At 36.0% G+C, this 11,725-nt stretch overlaps 4 protein-coding genes across 4 annotated transcripts; all 4 read right to left on the bottom strand.

Moving 5' to 3' along the window:
* Positions 1-389: 389 nt before the first annotated feature.
* LOC119190716 (cuticle protein 7-like) lies at positions 390-1,362 on the bottom strand. The gene is made up of 4 exons (XM_037443152.1): positions 1,354-1,362; positions 845-1,030; positions 595-761; positions 390-462 (listed from the first exon to the last, which is right to left on the bottom strand). Exons 1-4 carry the CDS (start codon positions 1,360-1,362, stop codon positions 390-392), a joined length of 435 nt encoding a protein of 144 aa, XP_037299049.1.
* Positions 1,363-1,921: 559 nt separating this feature from the next.
* On the bottom strand, positions 1,922-3,098 carry LOC115453388 (cuticle protein 19-like). The gene is made up of 4 exons (XM_030182087.2): positions 3,042-3,098; positions 2,430-2,564; positions 2,157-2,323; positions 1,922-2,063 (listed from the first exon to the last, which is right to left on the bottom strand). The coding sequence occupies exons 1-4, from the start codon at positions 3,051-3,053 to the stop codon at positions 2,000-2,002; spliced, it is 378 nt and encodes a 125-aa protein (XP_030037947.2). The 5' UTR covers positions 3,054-3,098; the 3' UTR covers positions 1,922-1,999.
* A 1,910-nt stretch (positions 3,099-5,008) lies between these two features.
* Positions 5,009-6,346, bottom strand: LOC119190801 (histidine-rich glycoprotein-like). The gene is made up of 4 exons (XM_037443727.1): positions 6,291-6,346; positions 5,649-5,849; positions 5,398-5,564; positions 5,009-5,081 (listed from the first exon to the last, which is right to left on the bottom strand). The coding sequence occupies exons 1-4, from the start codon at positions 6,297-6,299 to the stop codon at positions 5,009-5,011; spliced, it is 450 nt and encodes a 149-aa protein (XP_037299624.1). The 5' UTR covers positions 6,300-6,346.
* Positions 6,347-7,352: 1,006 nt separating this feature from the next.
* Positions 7,353-11,066, bottom strand: LOC115454902 (pupal cuticle protein Edg-84A). The gene is given in 9 exon segments (XM_037443153.1): positions 7,353-7,493; positions 7,587-7,753; positions 7,831-7,959; positions 8,105-8,116; positions 10,220-10,356; positions 10,359-10,375; positions 10,507-10,673; positions 10,771-10,905; positions 10,984-11,066. Coding segments are annotated over 9 exon segments (840 nt in total). The 5' UTR covers positions 10,996-11,066; the 3' UTR covers positions 7,353-7,429.
* Between the last annotated feature and the right edge of the window lie 659 nt (positions 11,067-11,725).

Raw genomic sequence — 11,725 nt, forward strand, 5'->3', positions numbered from 1 at the left:
TAGACAGTAGGATTTGCTTGCGACTAAGACAATGATATTTCGTTTTCTTTACAACCCTTATTTTATTATATTTTTTTAGTAAATCTTTTAGAGTTCGCGTACGGCTATTGCCGATTACAGAGGTTTCTATCCGGATTAAAAATTTCAGAAAGAACGTCAATGACATTAAAATGTAGATTGGGTTATGGGTATTATTCTAGCCAATGATGAAATATCGTATAGGCGTAAATGTTTAACAGACTGTCTACCGAAACTTAAAGTTTCTGAGAAGAATTTCAATAAAAGAAGTAATGTATTTCAAGTTTTATTAAGTTTCTTTTTGTGTAAAATAAAATATAATTAAAACTAGCAACAAATAACAAAGTGCAATATAACAAGTGAGTGTTGGTCTAGTGATGTTGCTGGTGGTGTGCGGGCTGGATGTGCTGCGCGTGACCCTGGCGCTTCACCACCGCGTTGAACCTGTGAAAGGAGAATAGAACGTTATACTAAAAAGGCAATTTAACTGTTTAGTAAACCCCATTTGAATACTCAAATAGTAAACTTATGAATTTATGATAAAATTTGTAGAGTAATTTAACTAAAATAACTCACCCGCTGTGCTTGTCAGCGGTGTACTCGACGATCCTGATGGTACCGTCCGCCTCGTGCAGGCTGTACACGCCCTTCACCACATCGCCGTCGCGGGTCTCGTGCTGGTACTTCTTGTCGCCAGTGTGAGGGTCCTCTACTTTGTATTCGTACGCGTACTTGGGATGAGCCTGTTTCATAGATTTAAATGCGTTTGAATAGAAATGTTTTCTTTCTTTTTTGTGATTAACATTGTTATACTTTTTTCACTTACATAGTAGTCAACGTGGTGATGTTGGTGTTGATCCTGGTGGTGTTCGTTGTGGTGGTGGTGCGCAGGCGCGTGGTGCTGGTCATGCGACGCGTGCAGCACGATGCTCTGCGATGAGATGGCGTGACCGTGCTCGTGGTGTTGAGGAAGAGCGCTGGCGAGGGCGACGGCGGCGGCGAATACTAAAATCTAAAAGTTAAATGCCTTTTAATAAGATTTTAAATAAAAAATACATAAGTTTACAGTCGTTTCCTGTATGGTTTCTTAGGCATATTAATGTAGCACACTTATGAGTACATAGTTATGCACATTTTCACTGGTTGACCTCACTTTGAAGCTCAGGATTTCGCTAGTTCCCAAGCTAACATAATATGCCCATTACACTATTAATATTAATTATTAAAATTTCACCCACGCAATGTGGAACGTTGAGCACAATATATTTTAAGAAACAAAAATGAACACTCTTTACTAACATTACTGTTTGAAGAATAGGGGTTGTTATTAAATACCTTGTACATTTTAATTGTAAGTTTTTTACTGTCTTGTAGAACAGACCCGACTTGGTTCACTGTAAGGAAAGTGGTAATACGTTAATGTGCATGATTCCCTTATATACTCAGTCCCCAGTTTGTTTTCGCAATGCGCTGTAATTTTTCACCAAACCAGATTATTTCGTATGAGCAGAATTATGTTAAGTCAAGTTTAAGGACAAAACTGCATGCCTTACTTTTATTTTGTTTAATTTTCTTTACTGGTAGTCGTATTAATGGCGAACCTTAGTAAATGTGAAGTATTATGTAGTTAAAGAAGTGAGCGAGCATCAAACCGATGGACAGACCCGATTAGAGACTCGTCTGCCACCAAATTCAACAAACTAGTTCAAGATGCGATGAACAGAAAACTGTGGAGACAAAGAATCCTCACTCATGAGGAACCGACTACGAAGAGAAAAAAATAAGTCATAGGGTGGAAACAAAAATAAGTTAACCAAGATAACGAACATCAGTTCCTTGAGTGAAACGCGCATAGAATAGTTAATATTATTTGCGTCGTAAAATGATTAGTTATAAATACTCATTTATTATATTAATATTACTTTTATTTGGGCAATACTTTTTATACATAATAGCAATAACTTTTTACAATGATTTCAGTCTAATAGTAATGATGATGCTGAGGCACGACGTGATGGGTGCTGTACTTGACGTCAGCATGGAACCTGTAAATAAAACGCCATCGGTAAGTACGGTGCGCACGCGCGAGTTATGCTGCGTATGCGCAGTGTGTAGCGAGAGTAGCAAGTGAAACTCACCCGGAGTGGTCGTCGCTGTGGTAGTGCACGTCCCTGAGCGAGCCGTCGGGCTGCTGCAGCGAGTAGTAGCCGTGCACTACGTCGCCGTCGCGGGACTCGTGCTGCGACTTGTGGTCGCCGGTGTGCGGGTCATCCACCTTGTACTCGAAGTCGTACTTCGGGTAAGTCTAAAATCAGACCAAGAATATTGTTAACGTGAGCCATTTAGAAAATGGCGTAATAGATTAATTATTGTTACTGGTTGCATAATATGTAGTTTCAATTTTAACTAACGTAGTAGTCATGGTGTTCGTGTCCGTGTCCGTGATGGTACACGGGCTCGTGGTGACCGTCGTACTTGTGCACGTGCTGTGAAGAGAACGCGTGGTGCGCCGCTGCAGCACCCAATAAGGCAACGAAAACGAATATCTGCAAGAAAAAAAAATATTATTTCAAAATACATATTCCAAAGATTATAATAATATAAAAATTGTAGCACTTATCTATATGTATATATATACGCGAAGAAATAATTTGTATCCCTTTTTAAGCACATTCTGCAGAGGGAAAGTATGAGATTTGGCTGATATTAACTGTTGATGATAACTTCATATTGTAGAAAAGAATAAAAAAAAAAATAAGGTATAATATGTGTTACACATATATTATACTAAGTATTACTCGCAGCTTCACGCTATAAAGGTCCCTAAAAAACTGTAAGTACATAATGATTGATAGCTTATATAATTGACACCAGCGTCATCTATTTAAATCTATTCAGCTGTTTCTTGGATTACTTCTATTAGATTTGTCGGTTGAATTTCGACCGCAGCACGATTACTATAATGCACAAATTGGTATGACTGCGTATCACATGACAATTTTGTATAAAAAGCTTTTCCACACCTTGCCAACCATTTTGTTCCAATTGTTGTATTGCTGATACAAAGTTTAGTTACTGACTGACACCAAATATTAACTCATGTCTTTTATATTGTTTAAAAGTATAATAACCAAGGTGATTTTTTACATCTGACCGCTATAGTTGATTAGAATTCGATATAATTTCGGTTACGTAAAATTAATATTTTGATAGTGTGTGACACAATATGAATGTAGAAGGTTATTCGAAATTTTATGACAATTTATGTGTTTCTTTTTTTTGAAGTACTCTTTGCCGACAATTTCAATCTTAAACTCATGGGTTGAGTTTTGATTATGGAATGTTTGAAGACATAATTTTTCTTTATATCGCAGAGATTAAAGACGAAACTAATTGTGAGGATGGATGGATGGATGTATGGATGTATGTATGTATATTCCTCTTTCACGAAAAAACTACTGAACGGATTTGGATGGAACTTCAAAATAATATAGGTTATATACCAGAACAACACATAGGCTACAATTTATAATAATTTTATGTAATTTGGTCCTAATATAACGATACATATCAAGCAAGTAGGCAAAAAAAAAATATCCCGGAAAATTCGTTCACGCGGACAAAGCCGCGAGCAAAAGCTAGTTCTTTTGTATTGGAGAAATATTATTTGTGCACTTGATGCGTTTATTGATTCTTTGAATGGTATCGACAAAAGCTTATCCCTATTGCTCCAAAGGCCGAGACGTAAGGAGCGAAATTAATTTACTGTATCTATTTTTCCATCAAAGGATTTGAAGGTTCTTTATGCATTACTCCTAAATGATTATATTTCTACGAACTTTATTTGTGATATCTGAATAAATTCTAGTCTTTGAATATAATGTTGCGTGGCTTCCTTATACGAGACGGAGACGAAAAACAAACGACTAAAGAATATACGGATAACATTTCCTTGAACATTGTCAAACAGGCATCAGATTGATTACCATTTAATAAAATACTGGAGAGCAGTCCCTGAAATCATAATATCTAAAGAAATACCGATACACGGTGTGAACATGAAGGTTTGTTAAGTATTTATTACAGATTTTTTTTTGCCATAGAATAAATTCACAAGATTTTGGTAATTTGCGATATTTTGTAATATACTTAATGAAAACCATAAATGAGTAGAATGAAAAAAAAGAAAAGTGTGAAACATTTATTATTTAGAAAATAAAAGTATAGCATAAACTAAAATAGGGAAAAAATAAAATACAAACAAATATAACATAATTATACATATTATCACCACATGTGGCACTATCATTCGGCTCCTTAACACATATTCCTATCAGTCCGACTGGTACTGCACCACTGATTTCAATGAGGAACGTAGGAGATATAAATGAATTGCCTTAGTTGTACAGTGTATTTAAGTTACAAACCCAGTGTTGTCCAAACTGCACATGTTTTGCCCGAGATTGAAACATATATCCTATACGGTAGTAATTCTTTCTCCTAATACTAGTAGTTAGTATTAGGAGAAGTCGTAGCAGTATTGTAGTTTGTACAGTCTCTTCGGGAACATTGAAAATACTGGTATTCAGTAAATGTACATATAAAAGTATAAAATAAAGTTTTCTTCCATGGCTGAGGTGCGGTATACGGGGTATAACTAGGGTTTGTATGGACAGCATAACACACTTCAACCAAATGTTTTTTAATTTAACTTTCAACCTTCTTTCTATTATTTTTAGAACGTTCTACATTTTGCTCGAGTGGTTGTCTTTAGTCTTAACCCGGATTTAGATATCGCGGTATAAATAGATTCTAGTTCTACAGAAAATTATTGGCTAGCAAACTTCCTGCACAAAGTTCGTTATTTTTAATATTCCTGGTAAAAAATTTAATAAAAATCGCAATGTATTTGAACTTTTATTAAGAATTTTTTAGAAATATAATTAAAAATAACAACAAATAAAATACAGTATAACAGGTGAGTGTTGATCTAGTGATGGTGCTCGTGTTGTGCGAGCTGGATGTGCTGCGCGTGACCCTCACGCCTTACTTCAGCATTGAATCTGTAATTACAAAATTATGTAAGTTTTTTTAAACGGTCACGGCAACGTTACACCATTATACCTGATGGTAATTACAGTGGAGTCCAAATTATTAGGATTGTTATCAATTACCTTGTACATTTTGGTTGTAAGGTTTTTACTGGCTTGTAGAACAGACCCTGCTTGGTTCACTGTATGGAAAGTGTTCATTAACGAGGGATGGTTATCTCTCACCTGCCGCGTGGCCTCATGGCCGAGCAGTAGATCTGGTATACCTGTGTATATATGGGTGGCTTTCTACCACCGAATTAAAAGTAATAACAAATTAAAAGTTTACCCGCTGTGTTTATCGGCGGAGTAATGAACAGTCCTGATGGTACCGTCCGCCTCGTGCAGGCTGTACACGCCCTTCACCACATCGCCGTCGCGGGTCTCGTGCTGGTACTTCTTGTCGCCTGTGTGGGGGTCCTCTACTTTGTACTCATACGCGTATTTGGGATGAGCCTGTTTCATAGATTTAAATGCGTTTGAATATAAATGTTTTCTTTCGCTTTTTGTGATTAACATTGTTATACTTTTTTCACTTACATAGTAGTCAACGTGGTGATGTTGGTGTTGATCCTGATGGTGATCGTTGTGGTGGTGGTCGTTGTGGTGGTGGTGCGAAGGCGCGTGGTGCTGGTCATGCGACGCGTGCAACACTATGCTCTGTGATGAGATGGCGTGCTCGTGTCCGTGGTGCTGAGGACGAGCGCTAGCGAATGCGACGGTAGCGGCAATCACAAAAATCTAAAAGTTGGGTATCTTTTAATATTTTTTTATATGTATGTATATTTTAAATAATATATTTAACAGTGCGAACCTATCAAACTCATTCCTCATAAATAAGGTTCCCATAGATAAATAGGCATGTAAATATAGTCTTCTAATGTGTACATAATAATGCAAGTTAATTAACTGAACTATGTTGAAGCATAGAATTTCATATTTTTAAAGAAAAACTACGCTATTATTGAAATCACCAGACTATCAAAAGCTTATGTTCCAAAACCTTATAACTTTTTCATAACTTCTAAAAACTATGTGTAATTTAAATATATGAGTATTAATTGTTGGGATAAAATTATTAACGACATTGTTTAAGTGTTGACAATTATTTGTTAGAGGAAACATGAATTCACACATTTTACTGACACCTCTATTTGACGAATAGGGAATCTTATTAATTACCTTGTACATTTTGGTTGTAAGTTTTTTACTGGCTTGCAGAACAGACCCTGCTTGGTTCACTGTATGGTAAGTGATAATATCTTAATGTGTAATATGTCTTTATATACTCGGTCCTCAGTTTGTTTTCGCAATCCACTGTAATTTTTCACCCAACCAGATTATTTCGTACGATCAGATTTGTGTTCATTCAAGTTTAAGGACATAATTGCTTGCCTTTCTTTTATTTTGTTGAATATATTACACGTACTTATGCGATAGCCTAGTTGGTTATGGAACGGACTGTCGAGACGAATGTCCGCAGGTTCAAATCCCAAGGGCACACACCTCTGCCTATTCTAAAAACTTATGTGTGTATTCTTTGTAAATTATCGCTTGCTTTAACGGTGAAGAAAAACATCATGAGGATGCATACCTAAGAAATTCTCTATAGGAATTTTCGAGGATGTGTGAAGTCTACCAATCTGCACTGGGCCAGCATGGTGGACTAAGGCCTAATTCCTCTCAGTAGTAGAGGAGGCCCGTACGTAATACTGGGAAAGTGTATAAAACATAATGCAAAAATCGAAAACACACACATAATTCAAGAAATAATAGAGTTCAAAAATAAACAATTAAATCAGAAAATTTGAAAACTAAACATAAATCAACAAAAAAACCTGTCATTATTCAACACTGGATTATGGTCAAGACGTTAATGAAATGCATAGTTTTAGCGATATCCTGTGAAATTGCTACAAATTATCATCATCATCGTCAGCCTATATCTTTATCCACGGCTGGACATTGGCCTCTTCCAATACGCGCCATATTACCCTGTCTTCTGCCTACCGCATCCAGTTCTTGCAATTGTATCTGTTTAGTATAATTAAACTGTTGTAAGATATTTATTTGTAATAATATGAATCTGCAAGAACTAGAGTCGCTACAAAACCATAATAAAAATAAATCTATAGAGTGTTATGGAGTTGAGTAATAAAAATATTTATATATAAATATAACTTTTATTTTCTCTTTGTGTTACAATACAAGACCGGTGTGTTTGGTATAAGCCGGCCCTGCCAGGCTAACAAGCGTATGTAAGGTACAAAAAAAATTGTGTTACAAAATATTTAAGAAAAATCTTTTACAATGATTTCAGTCTAGTAATAATGGTGGTATTGGGGCACGACGTGATGGGTGCTGTATTTGACGTCAGCGTGGAACCTGTGAACACAACAGTATCAATGAGAACAGTATGCACTCGCGAGTGGTGCTGCGTGTGCGCAATGTGTATTGTGTTCTATGAGTGAGACTCACCCGGAGTGGTCGTCGCCGTGGTAGTGCACGTCCCTGAACGAGCCGTCGGGCTGCTGCAGCGAGTAGTAGCCGTGCACTACGTCGCCGTCGCGGGACTCGTGCTGCGACTTGTGGTCGCCGGTGTGCGGGTCATCCACCTTGTACTCGAAGTCGTACTTCGGGTAAGTCTGCAAAAGTAAACAATGTAAATAAATTAAACAGAGTTATCGTAGTGTAATGATAAGAATATTAAAATATATCCTACGTAGTAGTCATGGTGTTCGTGTCCGTGATGGTACACGGGCTCGTGGTGACCGTCGTACTTGTGCACGTGCTGGGAGGAGAACGCGTGGTGCGCCGCTGCAGCACCCAACAGAGCAACCATGACCAACATCTAGAGAAAATTATATTATTAATACATTATATTCGTTAATTAAGGTAGTAAGAACAAAAATGATGGGTATCTAAATAATTAATTTAAAATTATAGAATCTGTAAAAATTATTGGGAAAATATATTTATTTTCTAATTTACTGTACCTTAGTAAACATTTTGTTTTAGATGTTATTGAACCGTTGACACAAGGTTTAGAAGTGAACTGATACAAACATCTAACATACATTGTCTTTTATATTGTTCAAATGTATGACAACCAAGGTGACAATTTATTTAAACTTAGTAATATTTAAATCAATCAGTTCAGTCGATCAATTAACCACCATTACTATGGTCATGCAATTGAAATATTTTTTATTCGTTTGATATGGTTATTAAAAATATGTGTTACCAATTACTATTGGATCGTGCTATTGCCCCAATTAAGTAGAGCAAGGCACAAACATAATATTTCGTCCTTCATTATTTCTTTAAACTTTTGTATGCTAATATGACGTATATGTAATGTTCATTATTGAGTAATTTATGTTTATGAAACCTGTGTTATAAAGTACAGTAGAGCTGTCAGAAACGGTTAAAAAAATCTGATTTATTAGGCGCCGATTGTTCTTATTTATAAGAAAATTCTTGTTACTTTCTACATAGAGCTGATGAGCTAGTTTGTATTATGTTTATGAGCTTTAAATGCTAATTGCTGGAAATGCTGAAATGCTTTGCTTTATAATTTACATGCAGCTAATATGTTTTGTGAACCGAACTGATGGCCGATGGGGCACGAAGGTTTTGGAATGGAGGGCACTAACTGGCAAGCGCTGCGTCGGACGATCATTCAAGATATGGACAGATGACCTAATTAAAGTCACAGGCGGTGACGGGACGGGCCGCTACCAATAGGTCGATCCAGAAATCTATTTATTTTCAATAACCATCGATAATGATCGTTACCTTACCATTTTAAGTATTTTAAATCTCTTAGTACAAGGTTACCCGAAAGTTTGTTGGAATTTTTCTACAAAAAGTGAATTTTTAATTATTCTACCTTTTAAATTATAGGTCGCTCTTTTTGTCGTGGAGTATACCATAGTTTCTTATTATATGCAAATATTCATATAATGTTTGTTATTGTTTATCAGCAACGAATGAAAATTTATATTGTTGTTTGTTATTTCCATTGATCGTTAGTGTTAAACTAAAATTCAAACTTTTTGTTACGTTTTTTGGACTTACTGTGCGTATTCATATTACCTCTACTTTTAATTATAATTTTGTTTCGGATCCCAAACATTCTCAAAATTCCAAAAGTTATGAGACATTCCTGAGTAATGAAATATAGTGAATGTTTTTAAAGATATTATACTTAGCTAGAATATGAAAAACATTAAGTATACATGCATCGCCCTAAAAACAAAAAAAACCTAAAGTAGTGCAAGCAAGTACAAGCACTACCAGCGGAACGTCTTAATCATTGCAGCGATCGAAGGGCAAATGAAACCGTCGTCGCAACCACGGTCCAATCTTGGTCTAGTATCTATCAATTTTCGACGTAGTTTAATTAGTTGTAATTTCTCATATATTATTTTTCATTTTAATTATATTTATTATATTATTATTATTTTTTGCGACCTCCGGCTACAGACTTTGTAATTAACAAATCGAGACGAACGAACCACTTGCCTGGTGGTAAGTATCACGACTGCCAGGAATAGAAGCGATATCATTCAAAATAGCGTGTACCAAAGCACTACATGGTACTGCACGGGGTTCATCGCTCTGAGATATTAAATTTTAATGAACTGTTTCTTCATTGAGTTTCTTTAAAGTTTCTATTATGATGTTTTTGTTGACCATGACTACTTTTCTGGCTATTTATTTACAGCTATGCTGAAATTAAAACGTCTCAAAATGACCGGGAATTAAATGAGCTGCAATAAACTTCAAACGGTAAAATAGTTGTTGAAAAATTTTATATGCTTCTTCGATTTATAAATAAATTCATTTTTTTCCAATTACAAATACACATATTACAGCATGTAATTATAATAAATAAATGGAATACGGTTCCGAGTGTGAAATGGTGTGATTACGTCACTATAGCAATAATCGGAAGTTCCAATAAATGTATGGTTTTTACTGAGTCTTGTGGTCATTAGAAAGTTTACTCGTCCCTAATGTTCGTTTTACTATACAAATCATAGAAATATAACTTGATATTTTTGTGGTATTTATTTGCTTTTATAGTACATATAAAACAAAATCTAGATAATATGAATACTTTTATTACGAAGAATATAAATCAATACAGAAACATTGGCACCGAAGAATAAATAGATAACGAAGTTTACATTATTTCTTAATAGTAATGATGGTGCTGGGGTACGACGTGATGGGTGCTGTGCTTGACGTCAGCGTGGAACCTGTGAACACAACTTCATTAAGTACGGTGGTCATGCGGGAATCGCGTTGCGTGTGCGCAATATGTAGTGCGTTAAAAGCAGAAAATCATACTATATTTTGTGGTTATAGTACTCAAAACATAGCTATATACCCGGAGTGGTCGTCGCCGTGGTAGTGCACGTCCCTGAACGAGCCGTAGGGCTGCTGCAGCGAGTAGTAGCCGTGCACTACGTCGCCGTCGCGGGACTCGTGCTGCGACTTGTGGTCGCCGGTGTGCGGGTCATCCACCTTGTACTCGAAGTCGTACTTCGGGTACGTCTACAAAAGGAGCGATATGTTATCAATTATTGTGGAAAACGCATTGACAATGAATTGCAGTTGGTTACTTTAAACTTTTAGTAAAATTTCAACTAACGTAGTAGTCATGGTGTTCGTGTCCGTGCCCGTGATGGTACACGGGCTCGTGGTGACCGTCGTACTTGTGCACGTGCTGGGAGGAGAACGCGTGGTAAGCAGTCGCCACACCTACCATCGCTACAAGGATCAATACCTGATGATTAAAGAAAATGAGTGGTTATTAAAATTATATTCGCACAATACTATTTCAATAAAAATATTAATGCTCAACCTTAGCAATCATTTTGAATTGTATTGTTGATACAAAGTTCAGTAGTTTACTGACACTTAACGCCAAACCTCTGTCTTTTATATTGTGTAAATGTATAACAATCAAGGTGACAATCAGCAGAATGTTTATGACAGTTTTCATTGAATAAATTTGCCGTTGCATACACGCGAATTGCCTAACACCGTTATTTCTTTGTTTTTGATAATTTTTCTAGAACAAGTCCTAATAAATAATAAGCTGCATAACCAAGTCTTTATGGCCGTTGAAAGATAAATTGTATGATTAAAATGGATATCTATAACAAAGCGTCTATATAAATTTAACCAGGTAGAATCCATTGAAATGAAATAGTACATCCCTTCTAGTTTTGAAATTGAAGATCAACACAGAAATTTTTATCAACTTTACCAGTATTTTGTCGTAACTTACAAAAAGCAGAATTAAAAGAAGCTAATGGGGGTTTTTGAAAGTAAAGGTAAGTCCCACAGTCTGGTCGAAATTTTGCATGTTGATATGAATCATAATGATGACACTTAGTATGTAATTAATGACGTCTTTAGGGAGCACAACCTATATTTTTAAATACCTGTGCCCTTTATATGAGCCTACGGTTTGAGGAGAAAATGTATCATCCACTAACTGCTATTTTGAAGGTTTATAGATAGAATATTACTGTAGTATTAGTTCAGATCCAGAGTCTTAGTTGGTATGTGTTGCAGCGTGGTGTACTGTAAAATATAGG

This window comes from Manduca sexta, chromosome 26 (genome assembly GCF_014839805.1).
Source record: "Manduca sexta isolate Smith_Timp_Sample1 chromosome 26, JHU_Msex_v1.0, whole genome shotgun sequence".
In the NCBI taxonomy this organism is placed as follows: domain Eukaryota; kingdom Metazoa; phylum Arthropoda; class Insecta; order Lepidoptera; family Sphingidae; genus Manduca; species Manduca sexta.